The 22,165-nt window shown below is 61.2% G+C and overlaps 1 protein-coding gene across 3 annotated transcripts in view; it reads right to left on the bottom strand.

The window, feature by feature from the left end:
- Window positions 1-1,001: 1,001 nt before the first annotated feature.
- The window catches only part of POU2F1 (POU class 2 homeobox 1), an 88,429-nt gene continuing 67,265 nt past the window's right edge, over window positions 1,002-22,165 (bottom strand). For all 3 annotated transcript variants that reach the window (XM_045838386.1, XM_045838385.1, XM_045838388.1), the window contains exons 7-16: window positions 21,551-21,677; window positions 20,513-20,607; window positions 17,474-17,647; window positions 13,682-13,823; window positions 12,209-12,354; window positions 11,216-11,395; window positions 9,838-9,943; window positions 7,950-8,301; window positions 7,319-7,407; window positions 1,002-5,474 (exon numbers count right to left, since the gene is read on the bottom strand). In XM_045838386.1, the coding sequence (XP_045694342.1) occupies window positions 5,161-5,474; window positions 7,319-7,407; window positions 7,950-8,301; window positions 9,838-9,943; window positions 11,216-11,395; window positions 12,209-12,354; window positions 13,682-13,823; window positions 17,474-17,647; window positions 20,513-20,607; window positions 21,551-21,677 (1,725 nt within the window). In that variant the 3' untranslated portion in view covers window positions 1,002-5,160. The remainder of the gene's footprint in view (window positions 5,475-7,318; window positions 7,408-7,949; window positions 8,302-9,837; window positions 9,944-11,215; window positions 11,396-12,208; window positions 12,355-13,681; window positions 13,824-17,473; window positions 17,648-20,512; window positions 20,608-21,550; window positions 21,678-22,165) is intronic.

The following is a 22,165-nucleotide window of genomic DNA, read 5'->3' as shown; positions in this document are numbered from 1 at the left end:
CCTTCGGCAAGTGAGACACACAACAACAGCCGCCACGGTGACAGCTTCCTCCTCACGTGCTCCCCTCGCCCCCCAACCCTGTGCGCTGCCGCCTGCAGACGGGACCCCAACACACACAGAGCATCAGTCACAACACACACTAGTCACCTAAGCGCTACAGCTAGCGTTACTTCCACTACTTACAAAGTTTCTTCTTCTTATCTATTTGGTTTTGAGTTTAAAACCAGTTCTGCAACGATGCTAACCTATGCTGAGGTATTTCACGGAGGTGCCGGAGCTCACTGCTACCCTCCAGCGCCACCCTCACAGACCAGGGTGCCGCCACCCCGAGAGAGAAGGGGCAAGGGAGGCGAGGAGGCCGGGGCGGTGCGCAGCGGCCGCTCACAAGCCGAGCGGGAGTCTGGGTGTGAAGGGGACAGACGGCTCGGAGAGACAGCCCCGCCCGCGCACGGGCCGTGTCAAACGGCTGCCTGGGGAGCCCGGGGCGCCCTCTGCAGCGTCTCTGGGTGGAGAGAAGGGCGAGGCGGACAGGGCTCGGTCCGCCTCCAGGGGAGAACGGCCCCCCCCACCCCCGGGCCTGGAGCACGCCGCCCTCCCGACGGCCACGGAGGCCTGTGCTCCTTCTCGGAAGCAAGGTGAGTGAGCACTAGGGAAGGTGGACCATTCCACAAAGTGTTGTCCTCAAGTGTCCTAAGACTGAAAATGACTTCAGCGTGGCCAGGGCTATCAGCCACGCCACACACTGAACGCTTTTCACACACACACACACACACACACACACACAAGTGAATGCACAATGGTCACGACCAGACTGACCGTCCTCCCTCGCCACAGTAACTCCAGAGCTTGGGTCTTTGGTCTGCTCCCCCTCTCGGCTCGACCGCCCGTGGCCGGGAGGCACGGCGCCCGAAGCGCCCATCCTTGCACTGACCGAACGGAGCGCGCCCGCCAGGGCCTCGCGCACCGCGTCCCCGGGGAGGCCCTTCCGCAGCCCGCGCCCCCCCCAACCTGCCCTTCCCCTCGCCCCGCCCCCCCCCGGCCCAGCGCTCTCCCTGCCCCCCTGGCGAGGAAGGCTCTGCGAGGGGGCTGTGGCCTGGGGACAACGCCGCACTCAGGCCGCGTGCGACGCGTTTCCTCGGGAACCCCGTGGCTGTCACTCACTAGTGGCCGTGTTTGCTGTCGGCATGCACAGCTCCGGAAGTCCACATTAATGTCCCACACTTGCAAATGTAGCCAGCTTTCCCAGCAACTTAAATAGAAAACTTAATGTTAAAGACGGGGCTGAATTTAAATGTTGTGTCAAGCAAACATCTGTGCTTCTGGGTGATCTGGACAAGGTTTTCTCTGCCTTCACAAGTGAAGGGCGGAAAATAGGGCAAAATAATATTTTTTTAAAAAGAGGTATAATTGTGCTTCTTCCCCCAACAATGAATTATGCAGAACCAACTGGCAAGACAATCTCACGGAGAGTTTTAAATTAACCTCCTTTTCCCTTTACAGAAGGACCTGCGATCTCTCGCAGCGCCGCCACGGAGTGCGCACGGGGGCGGCCCGCACGCAGGGCAGCGGGCCCCTGGGCGCCGCCCGCTGACCGTGAGCTGCGCCAGCGGGGCCGGGACTGAGCGTCCTCGCGCAGGGAGTGCAGGGAGTGTGCGAGACACAGACGGGCGTGCACAGCCTCGGGGGCCCCTCCCGCGGGGCCACGCTGGCGCACACACGGCGCTCGGCTCGTTTCCGCGGCCAGGAGCCCGGCCGGGGTCCCTGGGCCTGGCCCTTCCGCTCAGAGCTGCACGGGGCCAGCCACAGCTCTCGACCAAACGCACCGCCGGGAGCGGCCGGAGTGGACAGTCCGCTCACCACGCCCCAGGGAGGGCCCGGCCCCACGGGCCAGAGCAGGGCCGTGACGTGCGCACCGGGTTTAGTCTTTGGTTTAACACACTAAGCGAACCCAGGGGTGAGGCGGAGCCGGCACAGACACGGGGGACCGGAGACGGACGTGCGGGACCGCGATGGCCCATCTGCCCTTCCTCCCAGAAGCACAAGGACTCGGACCCACACCTCTTTTTGGTCAGATGCCCCCCGTACTTCCCCCACGCCCCCACGAGGTGTCTGACGGCTGCGTCGGAGCAGCTGGCTCCGGAGGATCGCTCCAGGCGCAACGCTCCTGGAGACCGAGGCGGCCGTCCGCTTTAAGCTAGCGGCCAGCAACAAGCTGTGTCAGTGTTCCACACGGACGGACGGATGGACGTGTGTAAGTGGATCTTTCACCTCGCAGCTTGTTTTTAAATAACGGGGAAAACTCAGTTAGCTTTGTCTAAGGATTTACTTCTTTTAAACGCAGGTTTCCAAGCTGGTTTCAGGCCCGTGGATCCTCACGGGGGGTCCCTGGCAGAACCCCTTCTCCCACACCGACTGGAGGGGTGGGCAGGGCCGGGGACAGAGGCCACCGCCCCACGGCTGGAGCTGGGCGTCCGCGGGAACGCTCCAGCGGCTCAGGAGTCACAGCTGGGGTGACCTCCGGGCCCCGCAGGGAACCAGTCCAACGCAGCCTGTCCTCGCCTCCCCCCTCAGCCTTTGGGCCCGAGCCCCTCGGGACTCCACGCTTCCTTTGGTAGCCACTTCGGGAAATTAATGCTATCGCCTCTAACCCAGTGTGGGGGCACCCGCACCCCCTCCCTGAACGCTGCCTCCGAGCCTGCCCCCCCCCGGGAGGCCCCCCCCCAGGCAGCGGCAGGAGGACCGACAGCCCGACAACCGTGCGCACAGACCGAGCGAGAGGCGCGGGGCCAGGAGAAGGGGCCGCCCTGGACCAGACCGCGTCGGAGGGCGGCAGGCGAGGGGGGAGTGTGTCACCGGCACCGCCGCTCTGCTCACACGCCGCACGGACGGAGCCAGCGAGAACGCAGGTTCACGCCTGCCCAGAGGATGGGACGATTCACCAACATAAAAGATTAAAAGAAGCAGCAACTTTTACATAAAATTAATAAAGACAATGAAAAAGAAATTGTCAGTAGCATCTAACTCCTCCATGGGTCTGAACCGCGCGACACGAACTAGTCCATCAGTACAGCAGCTTGCTAGAAATCGACTTTGGTTCAAGCTTAGTTTAAAAAACACAACGTAAAGACACACCACACATCGAGAAGGCGGACGGACGGACGGACGTCTGCTGGTCCCCGCTTGCGGGCTGCTGACTCGGGGAGGGCGGGGGGCGGGGGGAGGAAGGCGCCGGGGGTGGGAGGTAAATACTTGGTGAAGCACACGACGACGACGACGACGACGACGACGACGGGAAGACGGAGCAACGACGAGAACGGGGGTGGGATGGACGCAAGTGTTTCTGGCCCCCGAGCTTCGGCCACCCCCGCCGGCCGAGCACACACGCAGGGACACCCGCCGCGGAGACCGGAGCGCGCAGACCCGGGGCCCCCACTGCAGCCTGCGGCCCGTGGCTGGCGAGGGGGCCGTGCAGGCCGGGCCTCGCCCGAGTGGGACGGGCGCAGGAGCGCAGGGCAGCGGCCGAGCCCTGACACTGCCGCTGTGACAGGACAGGGCGGGAAGGGGACCCGGTTCACCTGCCGCGCGACCTCCTCCTCTGCTCGGGCTCAGTTACACGTCCAGAAACGCCCGCAAACGGTGCCCGGAGCTCGCCGCCCCACCCGCCCCGCCCGCCCCGAGATGCTACTGACGTTACACCCGCCTCACAGGGCGTCGTCGCTGACCGGCCCAGGCGACCCCCACGGGGGCCTCGAGTTCCCGCTCAGAGCCCGGCAGAGGCTCTGAGGCCCACGGCGGCCAGCACGTGCCCGGTCCATCGGAGGACAAGGATGGTCTCGGGGACAGATCTACAAGCCCCCTGGGGAAAAGAGAGTCGGTGGCCAGAGGAGGAGGTGGCAGCGACCTCGGATCCTGCTCACCGGCTCCTCTGGAGGCCAGCCACCGGGGGAGGACAGTCCAGTGGGGGAGGACAGCCCAGCGGGGGACGACAGCCCAGCGGGGGACGACAGCCCAGTGGAGGAGGACAGCCCAGTGGGGCTCCTTCAGAAAACGGAGGAGGAGGAGGGAGCGCGCCCCGGTCTCGGCTGGGCAGGCCAGAGAAGCCCGGACGCTGCCCCCCGCCCCCCGCGACACAGACACACACACAGCAACAGCAGGAGCACTTCTCAGGAGACGGGGAGTCGGGAGAGCCACCGGTCAGGTGTCTGCAGTAGTCTTTGCCCTCGGGGCCGCGCCCGCCCGCGCCACGTGCGCCCCGTGGGAGGCGGGAGCGGCGCCGGTGCACCCGGGGCCCCGGCCTGGGGTCCTTCAAGGTCCGAGAGAGAGCCACAGTCCGGCGGGCGCCCCCCCACACAGACTGCTCCGAAGGCACCGCCTGGCGGGCGCGAGGGGAGTGGGCGCCCGCACACACGGCCCTCGGCCCCCGCCCGAGCCTCTCGCGTAAGTGGCAAAAGAGAGTAACTTCCCAGGGCCCCTGTGAGAGTCGTCGGGCGGGGGGAGACCAGCAAGAACATTCCGCAGCTGAGAACGCAAGTCCCCCCGGCCCCAGAGCCCCCCACAGCGTGGGGGCTCGCTGACACAGGATCCAGGAGCGAGAGACGAACACGTCCAAACTATATATATATAAAAACCACAACAGTAATAACAGAGATACAGTAACACAGGCCTGCCTAAGTTGTACCAGTTAAGAAAGGAACCCCCAACACAGTCGATACTATTATAAACACCTTGTTAGGACTGAACGGCCTATACAACAGACCCATAAAAATGATTTTTTTAAGAAAAAAAAAAAGGAACTTAGACAAACAAGAACCCCTCCTCCACTGGAATGGCAACCCACCTTCACTGCCGTGCTGACTGCTGGAAACGGTAAGTAGTGAGTAGTCCTTTCACTTATTTTTGTTTTTGATTTTTTTGTTTCTGCTTTTTTTTTAAATTTTTGTTAGAAAGTTCTCCAATCCATGAAGCAATCCTGAAAAGACAGTGTTTTATTACAAAATTAGGCAAACGCCGTCCGGGCTCCGGCCCTTCGCTCCAGCACGTGTCTCCGCTCCGCTCCTCTCCTCCCCCCCGAGGCGGGAGGGAGCGGCCGCCCCCGCGGCCCGCCCGGCCCGGCGGCTGCCCGGCCGCACTGCCCTGCGTGTGGAGGAGGCGCAGCAGCGCTCACTGCGCCTTGGAGGCGGTGGTGGTGGTGGAGGCGGCCCCGCCGGCGGAGGCCGCCGTGAAGAGCGAGTTCGGGAGGGGCTCAGCGGAGGTGGAGGCGGCGTGGAGGCTGGCGGCGGGCCCCGAGCCCCCCGCGGCGGCGGCGGTGGCAGCAGAGACCAGGCTGACCGGGTTGCTGGTGAGCAGAGAGAGGTTCTGGGGGTTCAGGAACAGAGGGGCGGTCACGATGTTGGGGGCTCCTCCTGCGTTGGCGAAGACCAGGTTCCCAGTCGCGTCCAGCGATGTTATCGGGAGGGAGCCGCCAGACGCCAGAGCTGCAGACAGACCCCCGCGGGCGGGAGCGTGGGTCAGCACCACCCCGAGAGGCTGAGGGCGCCCCCAGCGGCCGAACTCCCCCACACTCGGCCCGGCCGGACAAGGGCAGCCCCCGCTGACCGTTGGCCCGAGCCAGAGTGCTGTCGTGTCACCGACTGAAGTCCTGTCTGAGCTTCGAGAGCCGGAGAACTGACCAGTCCAGTGACCATGAGCTGGACGTGGACGGGGGACTGTCTCATCCGTCAGGGTCACATGTGTGTCAGAGGGCGTCACCTGACGTTGCCCACCCAGAAGCACCTGGTGAGTCCAGTCCCTTCTGTCGCGCAGGTGGCCGACCCCCGCCCCCCCACCGCAAACCGGCCCCAGGGAGGGGAGCACTGACACCCGCTGGGCAGCCTTCCCGACCCGCCGGCACCGCGAGGGGTGTGCGCACTTCCTGGTTCTACACACAAGGTCAAAAACCATCTTTCAACAGGTTTTGGTTTTAAAATAGGTTACATGTTACCGGTCAAGGGCACCGTGTGACCGAGCTCTCCCAGCCCGAGGCACACCGCCGGCCGCCCCGCCCGCACAGAGCCCGGAGCGTGGGCGGAGCGCCGGGGGCTGCAGTGGGGGGGCCGCAGCGGGGGGGGGGGTGGCAGGGGCCGTGGCACGCATCTCAGGGAGGACTTGCTCTGGGACTGAGAACCGTCTGGGACGACGGCATCAGCGAGACTCTTTAAAGTGACAGATGCTCTTATTCCTTAGGTTTTCTTGTTACGTGACAACCCCCGAAAGTCTCCCGGACCCATAAAACCGTGGAGATCTGAAGGCTTCTCCCGGCTTTAAAAATCCGGTTTCCTACGTATGTAACGCACGAAGGAAGCCAGAGAGACTGAGGGGTCCCTGACGCAGCCGCCATGGCGTGCAGCGTCCACAGCGGCAAGGCTGGTGCGTCTGGGTGTTGTCCGAGACCCCATGCTGAGGGCCACAGACCGGTCCGCGGTCTGCCTGTGGGGCCTGCTCCCCGCCCTGCGGAGGCAGGGAGCCCCCCGCCTCCGGCGCACCGCCACAGCCTGCAAGTGCCCTGCTGCGCGAGAACAGGGGTCTCTCACGGACCTGAGCCAACGAGAGCCCCCGACTCTCAGAAGCGTGCGGGCCTCACTCCCACCCCGCGCCGTCCGGCCCGCGTCCGGCTCGCCGGTGGCTGACGCCGTCTGCAGCGTGCTTGCCGCAGACCAGCGCCCCGCCGCACCGGCCTTCCCTGACCTCAGCTGACAGCCCACCTTTCGCCCCGAGAGCTCTCACTCAAGCACAGACCATCTTAACCCCGAGGAGAAAGCACCCTCTGATTGACACCAGGAAGCCTCTCACAGAGCTTCCTGGGACCGCGTCACGGCACGCGTGCTCGGGCACAAGCCCTGCGGGCCGGGCCAGGGGTTCGGGCACGCTCGAGACGGGGCCACACGCCAGGGCCCGTGGACACGGGAACACATCACAGTCCAAGGGCGCGCATGCTCCGAAACGCCGGGGCTCCCGGGAGGCCACCTCCTCGGGTGCGGCTCTCCGCGGGTGGAGGTGAGGGCGGGGCTCCACCTGGTCCAGTCTGCCCGGGGTGGGCCTGGGTGAACCTCTGGGGGAAGGGCTGCCCCCGGTCTACGCCCCCGAGACGACGAGGACCAGCATGGAGGCCCTCGCTTCTCACCGCACGCCGAACACTGCGTCTCCCGTCTGGGCTCCCACACCGGCACCCCCGTCTCCCACCGCCGGTTTACAGGGGCACCTTCGCGGGCCCCGCGTCAGTCCGCCAGCCCACTTCCACCCCCCGCCCCCGCGGTGACCCCCGCAGAAGAGCCGTACTGACCTTGAATAGTCGCCAGTGTGCTGTTGCTCATCAGAGCCGGGCTGAGCGCGCCGCCCAGGGTCCCTGGGTTGAGGCTGAGTAAGGCACCTCTGCAGGCGGGAGGGGCAGAGGGCTGTCAGCATGGCCACGCCGCACCGTGGGGCGCGGGGGCGGCCAGAGGGCTGGGGGTCAGGAGGGGCGGGGCTCATCTGCCGCCCCCACGACACGGAGCACCCAAAGCGAACAACCCATGGCCCAGGGTCACCTCTCAGTCCCTCTGACCCTCCTTTGCAGCATCTCATTCTCTTCTTCCAAAACAACAGAAAACGCCAAAGAAGAGAACATGTTTGCAGAGCAGTTCTTGACGTCTGACACTGTGAACGTGGGAACCTACTGCATCAGCCCCTCCGTCTGGGGAGAATCGGGCCGCCAGCTGAGCAGGCAGCTCCCAGGAACAAGCGGGGAGCTCGGGCTCTGTCCCTGGCCTCACCCCCGGGCAGGCCAGTGCCTGCTGCCCTCTCAGCTCCGCGTCCACAGGAATCAGAGCCCCTGGGCCGCCACGGAGTAAGTGGCCCGCTGCAGAGAGCTCAAGGCGGGAAGCCCCCGCCCCCCAGGGGCCTCTCAGGCGCAGCAGCAGGGGCGAGGCCCTTACCCAGCTGCGAACTGTGACGGGGCCATGAGGCCCGGGCTCAGCCCCGCGGCGGCGGCCATGGCGGCGAGGCTGGCGTTGGCCGGCAGCTGCGTGGCTCCGGGCAGGGCGGTGGCCGTGGCTGTCTGGAGCCCTGCCGCCGTCACCGTCACCTGGCCCGTCCCAAGTGCAGAGGGCAGAGGGGTGGAGGCGGTCTGTGTCGTGCTGGTCTCACCGGCGCTGGAGGCCTCAGAGGCTGAGGCGGAGGCAGACGGGGAGGGGCTCAGGCAGGGGGGCGAGACGGCGGGGGCGGCCGCGGGGGCGGTGGAAATCACGGTCGCAGTCGCTGTGCTGTTGGCGGAGGCGTCGGTGGTGCCTGCAGAGACGGCCAGGTCAGTTCCGCGCAGCCCCTTCTGCGGCCCTGGCCAGCGCCGCTCCGGCAGCGACCCGGGAAAGCGCTCCAGGACCACGGCTCGGGAAAGAGCGCACACAGACAGACAGACGGAGCGCCGGGCAGCTGGACGAAGGGAGCCGACACGCCCGTGTGTGGGCGTGCCCACGCCGTCCTGCTGGGAGGCCTTACGATGGGCCCCCGCCTCCGGGCCCAGGACCGGCACCGCTCGGGCCCGTCAGGAACCCGGCCACGCAGCAGGAGGCGAACTTGAGTGGAATGTGTGTGAATCATTCGGAAACCACCCCCTGCCCGCAGGTCCATGGGAAAGCGTCTTCCACAGAACCGGTCCCTGGTGCCAAAAAGGGCGGGGACCGCGGCATCGGCGAGTGTGTCCAACGCCCACAGCTTGGCCTCGAAGCGCCCCTCCTCACCAAGAACTCGGAGCTCTCGGACAAACGTGAAGGTGAGCCTGAACGTCTCGTGCCAGAGAGAAGCCACTCCAAGGGGGACAGGGACGTGCTACAGGGCACAGGAGCCCGCGGAAGGGACTCCCACCGGGCGAGGCTGGGACAGTTCCCACACCGAAACAAAGGGGCACCACTCCAACCTGCGGGGTGTACAAGGGTGTCCAGGTCTGTCCTGACAGAGAGAAATGGGGGGTCCGTCTTCAAATGGAATGGTGGAATAAAAACATTTGTTCCCTTTTTAGGTCGTGGTTGGGTCACGGGGCCCAAGAGGCGTGATGAAGTGAAGCGTGGTGCAGACTCAAACCCCACCGCGGCGCAGGGGCACACGACCCGCCAGAGGCGAGGGCCTGCAGAACACCCTTTGCATCGCGCATCCTTAGAAAGCTGTTTCTCAGGACGGCGCTGTTAGTTTTAAATGTATTTGGGAAATCTGCTATTTACAAGGAGGCCACAGGGGAAAAAATTATTTGTCTATTTTATAGTGAGTGTGTCAAGCACTAAGCAAGACACAGAGATTTTTAAAAAACCCAGACCTTCTGCAAAGTGCAAAGTCTACTACTGGCGAAGACAGAATAAGTTGTGAAACCATAACCACTCATGACACCGGTGGGGGGGCGCGCGGGGAGGCTGGTGGAAGCCAGGGCACCCCCTGGGGGACCTCCCCGGGGAGGCGGAGGGGGAGTGGGCGTTGTCCTGGGTGCAAAAAGCTGCAGTGAGTCCAGGTTTCTAAGAGGAGCTACTTGAAAAGAAGGGGGGGGGTTCTGAAAGGTAACTGTGGGAGTAATGCAGAAGACAAAATAAAGTGAGAAAGAACAAAAAAGATGATGTTTTTATGTGAAACTACTATTTCTGACAAAATTAGCTGCACCCGATTTTTCTGGAGTTCAGGGTTGCACGTGTAACTCGAAAAAAAGAAGCCCTTCAGAGGCGTGTCACCGCGCCGCGGCAGTCTCACGGGTGCCTCTCGGGCCGCCACCCGCCCGAGCACCGCCGCCCAGCCGCCGCACGCCTGGGCCGGAGAGGCCGTTGCCTGGGCCGGAGAGGCCATTACCTGGGCCGGAGAGGCTGGTCACCGCAGCGCTGGTCAGAGGGAGCACGGGGTTCACGGCGAGGGTGGTGGCCGCACTGCTGGTCACAAGGCTTGGCGTGGTCGCCACCTAGAGGTGAGAGATGGAAATACGCAAAGCATTTAAAAATGAAAACCATTTTTTATGTCCATATTGTAGACTTACTTTGCCTATAAACACTTTTAAAAACTGGCAATATGTTGAGAGGTCGCTTCCCTGATGGCACACGGCTTTGCCAGGTTTTAGGAAGAAACAATTTAAAAATCTCTCAATTTTAATACTGCTGACGCCAGTGTAACCTAAGCCAGTAAGAAATGTTATTGTCACCTTAACCTAAACAAGGGAACTAGTCTGCAGACCAGCGAATCTCAGCTCCTTGTTTTGTTTCATTTTGGACTCGGGGGTGGGGGCAAGACCGCCCCTCTTTTGGGTCTTGATGAAATGACGGTATGGAGCAAACGTGAAACGACTTGTTAAAACCTGACGTCTCTCTCCGAAGTAGCACGAAGTGTTTCTACCGGGTGGGGAGAGACGCCGTCCTCGCTCCAGCACAGACGAGCCCCAAACGCACCGCACGAGCGAGGCGGCGCCTGCAGCCCCGGCCCCTCACAGCCACCTCAGCTGCCCGGCGGCCGCCACCTACCCTCTGGCCCCCGTGCGCTCGCGCTGGGACCCGTGTCTGAAAAGCCTCCCACTGCAGAGTGACACGCACACGAGAAAAAGCCAGAGCACACGGAGGGGTCAGGGACGTGCCCTCGGAGCCCCCACTGCTGGCGACTTGGTCCGAAGTGTGGAGTCACCTTCATGTCACCCTAAAGGCCAAGGGCGTCACACGGGCACCCCATGTCCCTTCGGTCCGGGAAGATGGCCCTAAGATTCTGAACAGTGAGGCCCTAAATGCAAGGCCAGGGGTCCGAGAGAGAAGGCCCGAGGGGGCTTCAACCCCAGTGCAGAGCTCTCCCTGGACGGAGGCCCCCGGGCACTGACCATCCCTCCGTCGGGCGAGTGTGAGTCACCGTGCTGGGCGTCAGAACGCAGCCCGAGCCCAGAGCAACGGGCGGTCTCCCGGACCGCGACCAGCAGCAGCAAGCGTCCGCAGTGGGAGCGACCTGGCGAGCTACACCGGAGAAGGGAGCCACGGAACGCCCGAGGAACGGGGCAGCACTGAGCCTGTCCCCCCGGGAAGCACAGATCGCCGAGTGCTTGGTCGGACAGCGTGAGGCTCCGCTGCTGGGCTGACACCTAAAACACCGACGCACACACGCCCCCGCGGCACGGAGAGAGGCACCACGCGCTCTGTGACGGACCCCACGGAGCGGCAGGCCACCCGTGGGACCGAGAACGCGCCCGCGCCCCGCTCACCAGTGAGGTCGGGCTGGGGAAAACCGCCTTGATGGGCGAGCTGCTGGCCCCGCCGCTGCTGGGCGGGTTGATCCGCTTCTCCTTCTGGCGGCGGTTGCAGAACCACACGCGGATCACCTCCTTCTCCATGTTGAGCTGCTCAGCGATCATGGTGATCTCCTCCGAGGTAGGCTTCTGGTTCTGCAAAGGAAGGCCCCTCTGGACTCGCCCTGCGAGCCCCCGGCCAGGCCCCGCCACCCGGCCCCCAGTGGACGAACACGTGTTCACTGTGGTTGCTCCCGGCAATCAGAGGAAGCTGTTCTTGAACACGTGCACTTCTTCCTTTTAAGGGCGGTCAATCTCGACTACAGTGAACGGCCCCTACAGCCTGCTGTGTCGGCAGGAGGCCGAGGGCTTTCTCAGGCCTAGTGCCGCGGCCTCGGCTGGGCCACGGCAGGCAGGTGGGCAGCCTGGGGTGTGACCGGCGGTGTCTCCCAGGGAGAGGGGCCGCAGCCTGAGGACTCGGGGGCTGGCCAGTGGCACACACCACAGACTCCTGACTCGGCGCTCCTCCCCTGCGCTCAAGCCTCTCAGGACCAGAGTCAAAACTGTGCTGGCAACTTTGGCTGCGCTCCCTGGCATAAAAAAAGCCAATGTCTGCGGAATTGGCTTGAGCGACAGCCTGACGTCCAAGGTCCTCGGGAATCTGGCCCCAAAGTGCCGTGGTAAACACAGGCACCGGAACGTGGCCAGACAGGGCCACCGCGCTCGCCCCGGGAACCTCTGCGCTCTCGCCGCCTGTCCTGGGAGCGCCTGCGTGCCCGGCGGCGGCCCCTGTCACACGGAGGGCCCCAGGGATGCGAGCCTGCTCCCTCCTGAGCCCGGGGTACCCCCGTCCTATCGGCGTGTCTCCTTTCCCCCAGCAGCCCACGCGCGCCAGGGCTGGGGCGGGCAGCGCCAGCGCTGAGCCACACTGACAGTCCCACGCCCTCGAGAAGGGGAGCCCCCGCTGACCTCCAGGAAACTCTTCTCTAAGGCCACACGGATGTTGGTCTCTATGCTGGTGCGTTTCTTCCTCCGGCGGTTCAAGCCCTCGATCCCCTGCCCCGGAGAACTCAGGGCGCTGGGGCTGGAGAGGGCGGAATCGGACGAGAGGTTCTCTGGGAGAAGGCAGAGGAGGGCGGTCGGGGGCTGAGCGCACGCCTCACGCGTGTCACACTCGCGCCGGCCGGCGACAACGGAGCTGAGCCGGCGAGTCCAGCTGCGGGCGGGCGGGCAAGGGCGCCCACGGCCTGCCAGAAAACCCAGCTGCGCCCAGGTCCCTCTGCCGCTCTGGCAGGCGCCTGCCCCCCGGGAAGGCAGGACGGACCCTCTCTGCTCTGCGACTCGGCTCGACCTCTGCTGAGTTCTGCTCTCCTGTTTCAGTTTCGCGTGCTTATTTATTTATACTTACTTATTTATTAGCTCTAGAGATCAAAGAAAGCTTGTGGGAAATTACTGAACATTTACTATTTATCTTGCCAATGACCCCTCACTTTATTAGTCAAATCTAAGCATCACCTCTCTAAAAACCAACCAATGAAACACTCCCGAACCCCTGGAAGCTGGAGCCAGGCTCGGTCGCGCAGTAGTAGAGCGGCTCTGGGCCTCTCGGCGCCGGCTCTGGGCGGCCTTCCGCTCCATGGGAGTGGGAGGAGGGCAGAGCGGCGCTCTCACCAGGGAGCTCAGTGAGGTCTCAGAGCCACGGACCCAGACTGTCCCTGCGTGGGGGCTACATGGATGTCTTTTCCAAACACCTGGTTGCGTCCAGAGCTACATGAGAGTCAGCATCTGGGGTTTCCATGCTTCCTGACAGTGCTCACAGCCTGTGACTCTGTGCCTCACACTCCAGAGTTTCCAAAGAGAAACCTCAGCACAAAACACGCAAGTTAAAACCAGCCCTGGCAAATGTGGCTCAGTGGTTTGAGTGCCAGCTTGAGAATCAAAGGGTTCCTGGTTCGATTCCCAGTCACGCCACAGGCCTGGGTTGCGGGCCAGGGCCCCAGGTGGGGGCGCACAACAGACAACCGCACATTGATGTTTCCCTCTCTTTCTCCCTCCCTTCCGCTCTAAGAATGAATAAATAAAATCTTAAAGAAACAAAAAAACTAGCTACTCAACTTCATATGCATGAAATATGTGGTCGTTTTTAGTAACAAGCAGAAATATCCTCAAGAACACATTTATTGTAGTTCATTGAGGAAAAACCCATAAACTCGTTTTCCAAGTTTATCTAAGTGCACAGGCCTCCTCCCCTCCACGTCCCGCCACCCACAAGCCCGGCTCACCCACGAGCACTGCTCTGAGGCTGGGCACAGTTGGCGACCGCGGGCACTGCAACCACTGCACAAACGGATCTGCGCTCCGATTTACGGAGTGTCGCTGACACAGTCTCCCTGGGACAAAGACGCCCCCCCCCCGCCCCCGGACGGCGGGGCCGCGCCTCACCTGCGTCATTGAGCCACTTCTCCAGGAGGGGCTTCAACTTGCACATGTTCTTAAAGCTGAGGTTCAAGGCTTCGAAGCGAGAGATGGTGGTCTGGCTGAAGTCGTTCCCGTACAGCTTGCCCATCGCGAGCCCAACGTCGCCCTGCACGGGAACACAGAGCGGAGATGGGGGGGGGCACGGGAGGAGGGGTCGGCTCACCGGCGCCGAGGCCTTCCCTCTGCAGCGCCCCTCCGGACGGGGACCCCCGCTGACCCCTCTGCGGGCTCCCTCAGCGACACCCGCCCCTGAGCGGCTCACCGCAGCCAGGGAGGACGTCAGCCCCGATCCTAACGACAATCAAAACTGCCCCAGACTCTCTCCAGGTTGAATCTCCTCTCGCCACCTCATGCGACAGCCAAGATGATCAAATATTTGTGCTAAGTCTCCAAAGGCGGTGCTGATGTTCTAACAAGCTCCTTAACTGATGTAACCGATGTGACTTAGTAATCTGTAAACTCAGTTTACCTGTCTCACCTGCAGGGTTAACAGACAAAACTGCCTACATAACTTCAGATGTTTCTGCACTGACCAAACTTCCCATAAATCACTTTAAAATCTAGAAATGATGCCTAGTTCTTTTTTTCCCCTGTAAAGTATTTCTGGGAGCATTGAAAAAATCTATTTTCCACCCTTAGTTTGGATTTCAAAGTTGGTTACAAAAAACAGGTATTCTAAAAGACTACTTTTATAACTGTTATGGAGATAGAAATTCACAGTAGAGAAGTTTGACCCATTTAGTCAGACCCTCACGGGCACGGAAACTCAGTCACCTCACAGCACCAGAACAATGGTACCCTGAATACATTACAAAGATGCCTTTCTCCATAAGCCTATAACCTTTGAATGTACACAGTGCTTTTCTTCCAGCCGAATCTCTCGTTAAAGCTGGAAAAAGCCACATCTTCATGGTTATTTTTTGCACAGGTAACAGAAGCTCCTGGAGTTTAAACGAGCCACCCTCTTGCTTCCACCAGGTCTGTGACAGGTCAGTGACAGGTCAGAAGGTGGTGTCTCCGGCCCAGAGCGCCGCGGTGCCGACTCCGCTGCGGGACAGCCCTCCCGGAGGTACCGCCAGCTCTCACTGTGACGGGGCTGTCCCCGGCCCCTGGTTCCCCGAAAGCCGTCTTTTGGACACTACACGGCATATTAGCGCCTGTGCTAGGTGGTAGTCAGGGAAAGGAAAGGACATCTTAACTCCACTTCCTTACTGGGAAGCAACTTCTGACAGAGAGTTTACCAGAGGAGAACCGGTGGAACCGAGCACACCAGACCCTCCCCTGATCTACGGCCGGGCCTTCCCGCAGGACGGCCCCGGCCACAGGCGGCTGTTTGCACAGCAAGTGCCTCGTGGACAGCGGCCGTCCTGCGGACGACAGACCCGTGGGACGGGCGGCCCCCGCTCCCACTGGCACGCGCGGCTCCCTGGCGGCTGCCGGCACGCGGGCTCTGGGGCAGAGGCGGGCGCTCGGGGGTTCCGTCCGTCCGGTTATGGAGAGGCCGCAGGGGCCAGGAGAGTGGGCGGGGCATGAACGCACCAGCTCCCTCCAGGCACCGAGTGCCTGGGCGCGGACTCGTCGTCGGCGAGTGTGCGCTGGTGCCCACCCTGCGCCGGCTCCGGACCACGCGCGTGCCCCACAGACAGCCGTGTCTCGTCCCTCTGTTGCCGCTGGAGCCTCTGGAACACGGGGTCAGCCCGACCCCGCAGCTCCCCAGCACCAGGCCTGCTCTAGCACCGGGGACGGCCAGGCACGTCTCGGACGCCGCAGCCCACCTTCCCAGCTCACTGAGAATTTCCCACAAACGCCTAGAATGTCTTTCCACGACAGCAACGGCACTGACAAGCCAACGGGAGCTAAAGGGCCTGTTCAAAACTCCCAGCGTAGTGAGAACAGACAAGCCTTAAGCTGGTGGCCATGCCATCAACTAAGTAAAACCGTGGTGACGAATGACCACTCCACCTGCACCCGTCTCACTGCACGTTCAGATCACTCAGCTGAACAAGCAGGCAGTGGGGAGGGGCGTGGGGTCGCCCACACTCCGGAGCCCCCCACCCCCGCCCGCAGCAGCAGCATCAGCAGCAGCAGCGTGTGAGCGGCCGGCCCACACCTACTTGGAACTACGTCGTATGCGCTGATGTGCTCTAAGCAGCAAAAGGAAAAGGGACGGAAGACCAGGGCTGGCCAACGAGGAGGGGTCCCATGGGCCACAGCGTCGCCGGGGGCCTCCGGAGCAGGCGATGGCGCCCACAGCGGCCCTTCTGTGGCCAGCGGCGGGGCAGCCAGAAAACACCCAGCAACCTGGGCGTTTACTCAGGGAATAGGGACTTCCTGTTTCCCCTAGTAACGTGCACGCTGCGTGTCCCCCTAGTAACGTGCACGCTGCGTGTGCCCCAGTCCACACGCGCAGAGCCCGAGAAACAGCCGCGGCGGTGGCGAAGCCCTCTCAGAAGGGTGGCCGGTCCTGCTGAGCCACAGGACAAAACCAGGGAGCAGAACACCAGCCCACAGGGAAGCGCTCTCACGAGAGACGGACGGACGGACACAACGCTGGCCATGCGCTGGGTCAGGCACCGCAGGAAGGCAGACAGACCACTACCGGGGAAACGAGCAGGAGTTTTAAAAGCCTTAACTCCCTGAGCACATCGCTCGGCAACAGTCTCCTAGGGAACGCGCGGGCACGCTGTGCTAACAGCTTCGCCCGAGCACAGAGAACCTCGCCGACCCGCCACTTAACTTAAGCTCATGGACAGGAGCCGACCCGTCTCGCTGTGTCTTCGCTCTCCTTTTGAGAATGAGCCAGATTGTTAGATGCTTCAATCTTCCTCAACTGTAATTTGTTTTTTCATAGCTGAAATGCCTCACAAATATATAACTGCACTCTATCTAAAATTATATCTATTTAAAAAATCATTTTATGTTCCTAATATGTAATTCGTTCCTTTGAGCAAAAATAAACTACCTAAGAAACAGGAGGAATAAAGAGCCTGTTCCCAGCAACAGCCAGCGCACGTCCGGGAGGGCAGCCCTGGTTCCCGACGCCCCGGCGGGCGCGCCCCCGCACCGCAGCACGGAGCGGGTGGGGCGGCGTTCAGGGGCGGCTAAGTCTCCGAGGCACACTTCGGTCGTTTTTTCGCCTGCTGATCTTCTATCGTCTTATGTAAATACTCGGTTTACTTCTGTCCCGCCTCAGAAGTACTATTTGTGACAGGTTAACCAACGAGCGATTGAGTCAGTGGTGGGACTGTGCACGGAGACTCCTGTTTAAATCACTTTGAACACCCTCTGTTAAATGGCATTAACAAAGTTAATTTGGGCTTTTCATCTCCGGATTCTCATGCCAGTAATCAGTGTCCATTTGGGCTTACTGTGTGCACGTGTCTGCCTGTGTGCGTGTGCGTCTCCGCCCACCCCCCCTCCGCCCCCACGCGAGACCCCGCCCCCTGGGGGGCCTCTCGGCCTCAGCCGCACGCAGTGAGGTCAGAACCGCACGTCCCTGAGGGACGGAGCCCTCGGCAGGGTCACGTCGACCCCTGACGGAGCCTTCCCAACCCGCACCGACTTGCTGGTGGTACAGGGTGACTTCAGAGGCCCGCGTTCCGAGAGAGATGGAAAAGGCTTTAACCTAACTTGAGCCGCAGACCTGCAGCCAAGCGGACCCGCTGTCCTGTTTGCAGGCGTGCAGGAGGAAATCTCAGCCCGCCAGACACGCGGGGCCGAGGAGGGCAACCCGAGTTGAGGGTGGGCTCGTCCTACCTGAGTGAATCCCAGTTTGATTCGTCTTTGCTTGAAGGTCTTGGCAAACTGCTCGAGCTCCTCAAGGTCACTGGGCTCCTCCAAGCTGGGAGTGTCGATGCGCTTTGGTGTCGCCTGGCTCTGTGGAAGTGTCTGAATCGGAGTCGCGGCTATTGTGCGTGTCGGGGTTGCTGGCTGTTGGGGGGGGGGGATGTCAGAACAGACACAAAGAAAGGGCTTTCGGCTGCGGCTGGGACGAGCACAGGTGCCCAGCCGAGGGCACCAGCTGCAGCAGGGGAGGCCTCTGAAGACCCCGGACCACAGGGACGCCCAGAGTCACATTCGTCGAGGGAGGCAGGCGGTACAATTACGTCCGCTACAGTCACAGGTAAGGCTCGGATGCAAGCATGCCTAAGGAACTAGACTACCCAGAAACGAAACCCAGCGTATTCAGGTTTTCAAATGGTCTAAATACATGTACTTTATGCCTTTTAATAGACTCGTTGTCATGTTTTTTAAAGATTTAATTCATTTTTAGAGACAGGAAGGAAGAAAGAGAGGGAGAGAACCATCCGTGTGTGGTTGCCTCTCGTGCGTCCCCTGCTGGGAACCTGGCCCACAGCCCAGGCACGTGCCCTGACTGGGAATCGAACCAGCAACCCTTTGGTTCACAGGCCGAGTCCACTGAACCACACCAGCCACAGCTCAGTCTTGGTGATTATTTTCGAAAGCTGACGGGGAAATGCTATCATAATTTACTGGACAATTCCTTCACTGCCAGACACTTTTTGTCTTCGCCAACACAGGCACACCGCGAGGAGCAAGGCTGTGTGTGTGTGGCCCCTCCGCACCCCTGGGCTTGGTTCTTCGAGACGCAGTCGCGGCGCACCCCTGCAGCGGGCGAGGGCAGAGCAGAGCCAGGCCGGCGCCTTCTGACCCACGGCGCGCACCCCGCCAGCAGCTTCCCAAACAGCCGCCGCTCAGGGAGGAGCGGGTCTTCACCATCCCCCTTGCTCCCAGTTCTCCTCTCCCCCCGAGTCGCAGCTCCCCCAAGTGTGAATTTTCACCGGTACCTCCTTTGGAGGGAGTTAGTTTCACATCTGAACCCATTTATATATTAATGGCATTCTCATTTTCATCCTTCAAGAGCTCATCAAATGTTAACTCTGTGTTGTATCAGTGCAGATTTCTCCAACCTGCTTTTCCCTTTTACTTTTCAACGTGTTATCAAAACAAAAAAGGTAAACTTTTTTCCTTTCTAATATCATCTGTTGTTTCAAATCTGGAAAAACTTTCACTTATTTCTAACTGGGATAAAATTTCTTCTAAATGTTTAACTGTTGGAATCCACCTAAAGCTTATTTGGAAACGTGAGATGTCCTTACTGAGCAAACACAGTCCCTGAGCAGACGCCCTACCGAGTGTCACTAGTGTCACTAGTGTCGGCATCTCGATGGCTCCACTGCCCTCTCCAGGCACAGTCGCCGGGCGTGCGACCACAGGCCCTGGGGCACACACCAAGTCTGGGGCTGCTGCTCCCCAGGCCGAACGAGTCACACGCTCTCCCCAGCGCAGCTAGCCGGCTCGGAGAACCACGCGGCAGGGTCCCGCAGGCCTGCAGGGGTAGGCCCCTCCCCCTGCTTCGGCACCCGGCGCCAGTGACTTCACCTGGCCGCCCTGCAGGGGCCCCAAGCAGCCAGCAACACCACGTCAGACGCCCCTGCAGCTGTACGCCTCCCGGTCCCAACACTCAGACTGTTCCTTCACTTCCAGGCTTGTGGGCTGGAATAAAAAAGGACTAAAAACCGCTTGGGTCCGTTTAGGTGGGGTGGTCACAGATGGCTCCCCGGCCGCAGAAGCCCAAGGCCAGGCAGGCCCAGACCGGCAGACGCCAGAGCGGAGCTTGTGGGTGGGCACGGTGTTCCCAGCTGCCACCGCGGGCAGAGCACTCGGGCCAGGAGGGAGTCGCTCGTGCGGGCTCTTCTCAAAACCCCAGCCCTTTCACACTCCGGACATCCACGGTGACACGCGCCGTTTAAAAGCGCGCAGCCTGAAGTGTTTTGACAACTGTGTAACTGCTGTCCCAGCCGGAATCCAGGAGACTCCCATCCCCCACAGCTCCCAGCGCCCGTCCGCCCGACCTGTGCCCCGGCCCCAGCGGCCCTGACAGGCCCTGTCCTACACACTACCCCACAGCGGGCAGTCTTCTGTGTCTGGCTTCCTGCTCTCGCACAACGCTTCTGAAACCCACCCACGGTGCTGACTGCAGCCAAGCGCACTTCTTGCTACTGCTGCGCATCACACACATATGCCAAGTGCTCTGTTCTCTACTCACCCGCGGACGGGCATTTCCAGTGTGGAGCGACCATGAATAAAACTGCTACAAACACTTATATACAAGGTTTGATGGACACAGATGATTTCATTCCCAGGAGCAGAATTGCTGGGTCAGAAGGTACATGGATATTGAACTTGGTAAGAAACTGCCAAGCTGCCCTGGCTGGTGTGGCTCAGTGGACTGAGTGCCAGCCTGCGAACCAAAGGGATGCTGGCTCAATTCCCAGTCAAGGCAGATGCCTGGGTTGTGGGCCAGGTCCCCAGTAGGGGGCGAGTGAGAGGCAACCACAGGTTTCTTTCCCTCTCTTTCTCCCTCCTTTCCCTCCTCTCTAACAATAAATTAAAAAAAAAAAAAAAAAACAACCAACCAACCAACCAACCAACCCACCCTGCCTCCCACAGCATCCGTGACATTCTGCAGCACCCCCCCCGCCCCCCCGCTGTACAAAAGCTTTAGCTGTTTCAGCTCGCTGCCGACCTCGCTGCCGTCACAGTCTTCCCCACTCCGCCCGCTCTGACAGGTGTGTGGTGACGTCTGCACTCCCCTGACGACTAATGACTGGGGCGCCTTTCCAAAGGCTTACTGGGCATTCGTGCACCTTCTTTACCAGGACTGTTTTAATTAGGATGCCGTGGGGTTCGCAAGTGTGTGTCTAACGGAACGAAGCCCAAAAGCCCCCGAAGACCACGGCCCGCGGGGACGCGGCGCCGGGAGCGGCTGACCTGGGAGGTGAGTGCGAGGCCGGGCTGCGACTGCAGGAGGTTGGCTTGGCTTTGCTGAGGTAGTTGCGTTAAAAGGTTTTGCGCTTGCAGGAGACCTGTTAAAACACAGCACGTTACGCTAGGAACATCAAGGACTACTTTGAACATATGGTTTAAAAAAAAATAAGATAGTGAAATGGAAATTTCCAGCAGACCCCCTGGTAGTCTTACTGGCCTTAAAACTCTCAGTGTCTTACTTGCCTGAAGTCCACCCCGTTAACATGACCTAGGCAGCCAGACAGACGCGCTGGACTGAGACTGCTAGGTCCCTGGTGTGACCTGAATGAGCCCTGTCTGGCCGCCTCTCTGCTCCGGGAAGGAGCACAGGGCAGTGAAGAGGCCTCTGGACGTTCCCAAGGGCTCGGCCTCTCACCCGAAGCCTTCGAGAACGGCCAGAGGGCTGCCTAGCTCACGAGGCAGCGGGCTCCCCGTAGGTGGAGCAGGCAGGCGCTCCTACAGCAGAGACTCTGGAGTGGACCCTCGAGAAAGAAGGCTACAGGACAGACGACAAGGGTCGGAGAGAAGCACTCGAGTCCCTCGGGTGGAAGCCTTGCCACCCTGCCACCCTCCCCACCGGCTCCGTTACCTAGCTTCACAGGCACGAGCGAACCTCATCGCTGACACCGCTAAAAGGCTGCGAAGACGGTTTTTACAATTCGCAAAATGCACACAACTTCTAACGCGAGGCCCTCTCCTTCTCAAAGCAAACAGCTTTTGGAGCCATCCCCACCCAGCACTCGGCCCACACCCTTGGGCACACGCGGTGGGGAGCTGCCCGGGCGCCGGGAGCGGTCGCTCCGCTCGGGCCGAGTGAGTTCACTCAGACATGCGGCCCAACCCTCGGTCTCTCCTCAGTGACTAAAGGGACGGACGGCTGGGAGGGACCGCCTTCAATGTCGCGGCATGCAGGACTAAATATACGCTTTTAACACGCACACCGAGTGTGACGGCCGGTCAGGGGCGGCAGAAACACTGCCTCCACGGCCGCCGCGGGCTCACCTTGCTGGCCCTGGGGCGTCTGGGAGATGATGAACTGTGCAGGCTGCAGGTTGGTGGTCGGGTGCACCAGCACGAACTGCTGCAGGTTGAGGTTCTGCTGCTGGAGCTGCTGGAGCTGCTGCAGGTCCTGCAACATGAGAGTCACAGTGGGGGTTGGAGACGCGGAGAGGTGAGCTCGCCTGGGCGGAGGGCTCCCTGGGCAGAGGGCTCCCTGGGCAGAGGGCTCCCTGGGCAGAGGGCTCCGGCGAGAGGCTCGCTGTCCTATCCCAACAGGGCGGAGCCCCGCCCCGCCCCGCCCCGCCCCACCCGTGCAACCCCAGTGCAGCCCACAGAGCGGCCAGACCCTGGGCCCGCGAGGGCTGTTTTTGTTGGCGTGTGGTGTGTCGTGACTTACACCGAACCTGATTTCCAAGTTATTTAAAGTTCCCAAAGAGTAAATGGCTAGAATTGTGCATTTTAATGCGTAGACCAATATGGGTTTTAACAATCAAGTGAGAAAAGAATGTTGAGTTTTTAAATCATTGACCGATTTTCCTCTGAAGTAAAAAATTGAGAGTGCTCTCTGAATTTGCATAAATTTAAAAATCCATAATGATTAATGAACTTTGGTACCAG

This window comes from Phyllostomus hastatus, unplaced genomic scaffold, assembly GCF_019186645.2.
Source record: "Phyllostomus hastatus isolate PE091 unplaced genomic scaffold, TTU_PhHast_1.1 phas_contig_283, whole genome shotgun sequence".
In the NCBI taxonomy this organism is placed as follows: Eukaryota; Metazoa; Chordata; class Mammalia; order Chiroptera; family Phyllostomidae; genus Phyllostomus; species Phyllostomus hastatus.
The sequence above is the reverse complement of the archived record's forward strand: the minus strand, read 5'-3'. Positions and strand labels throughout refer to the sequence as shown.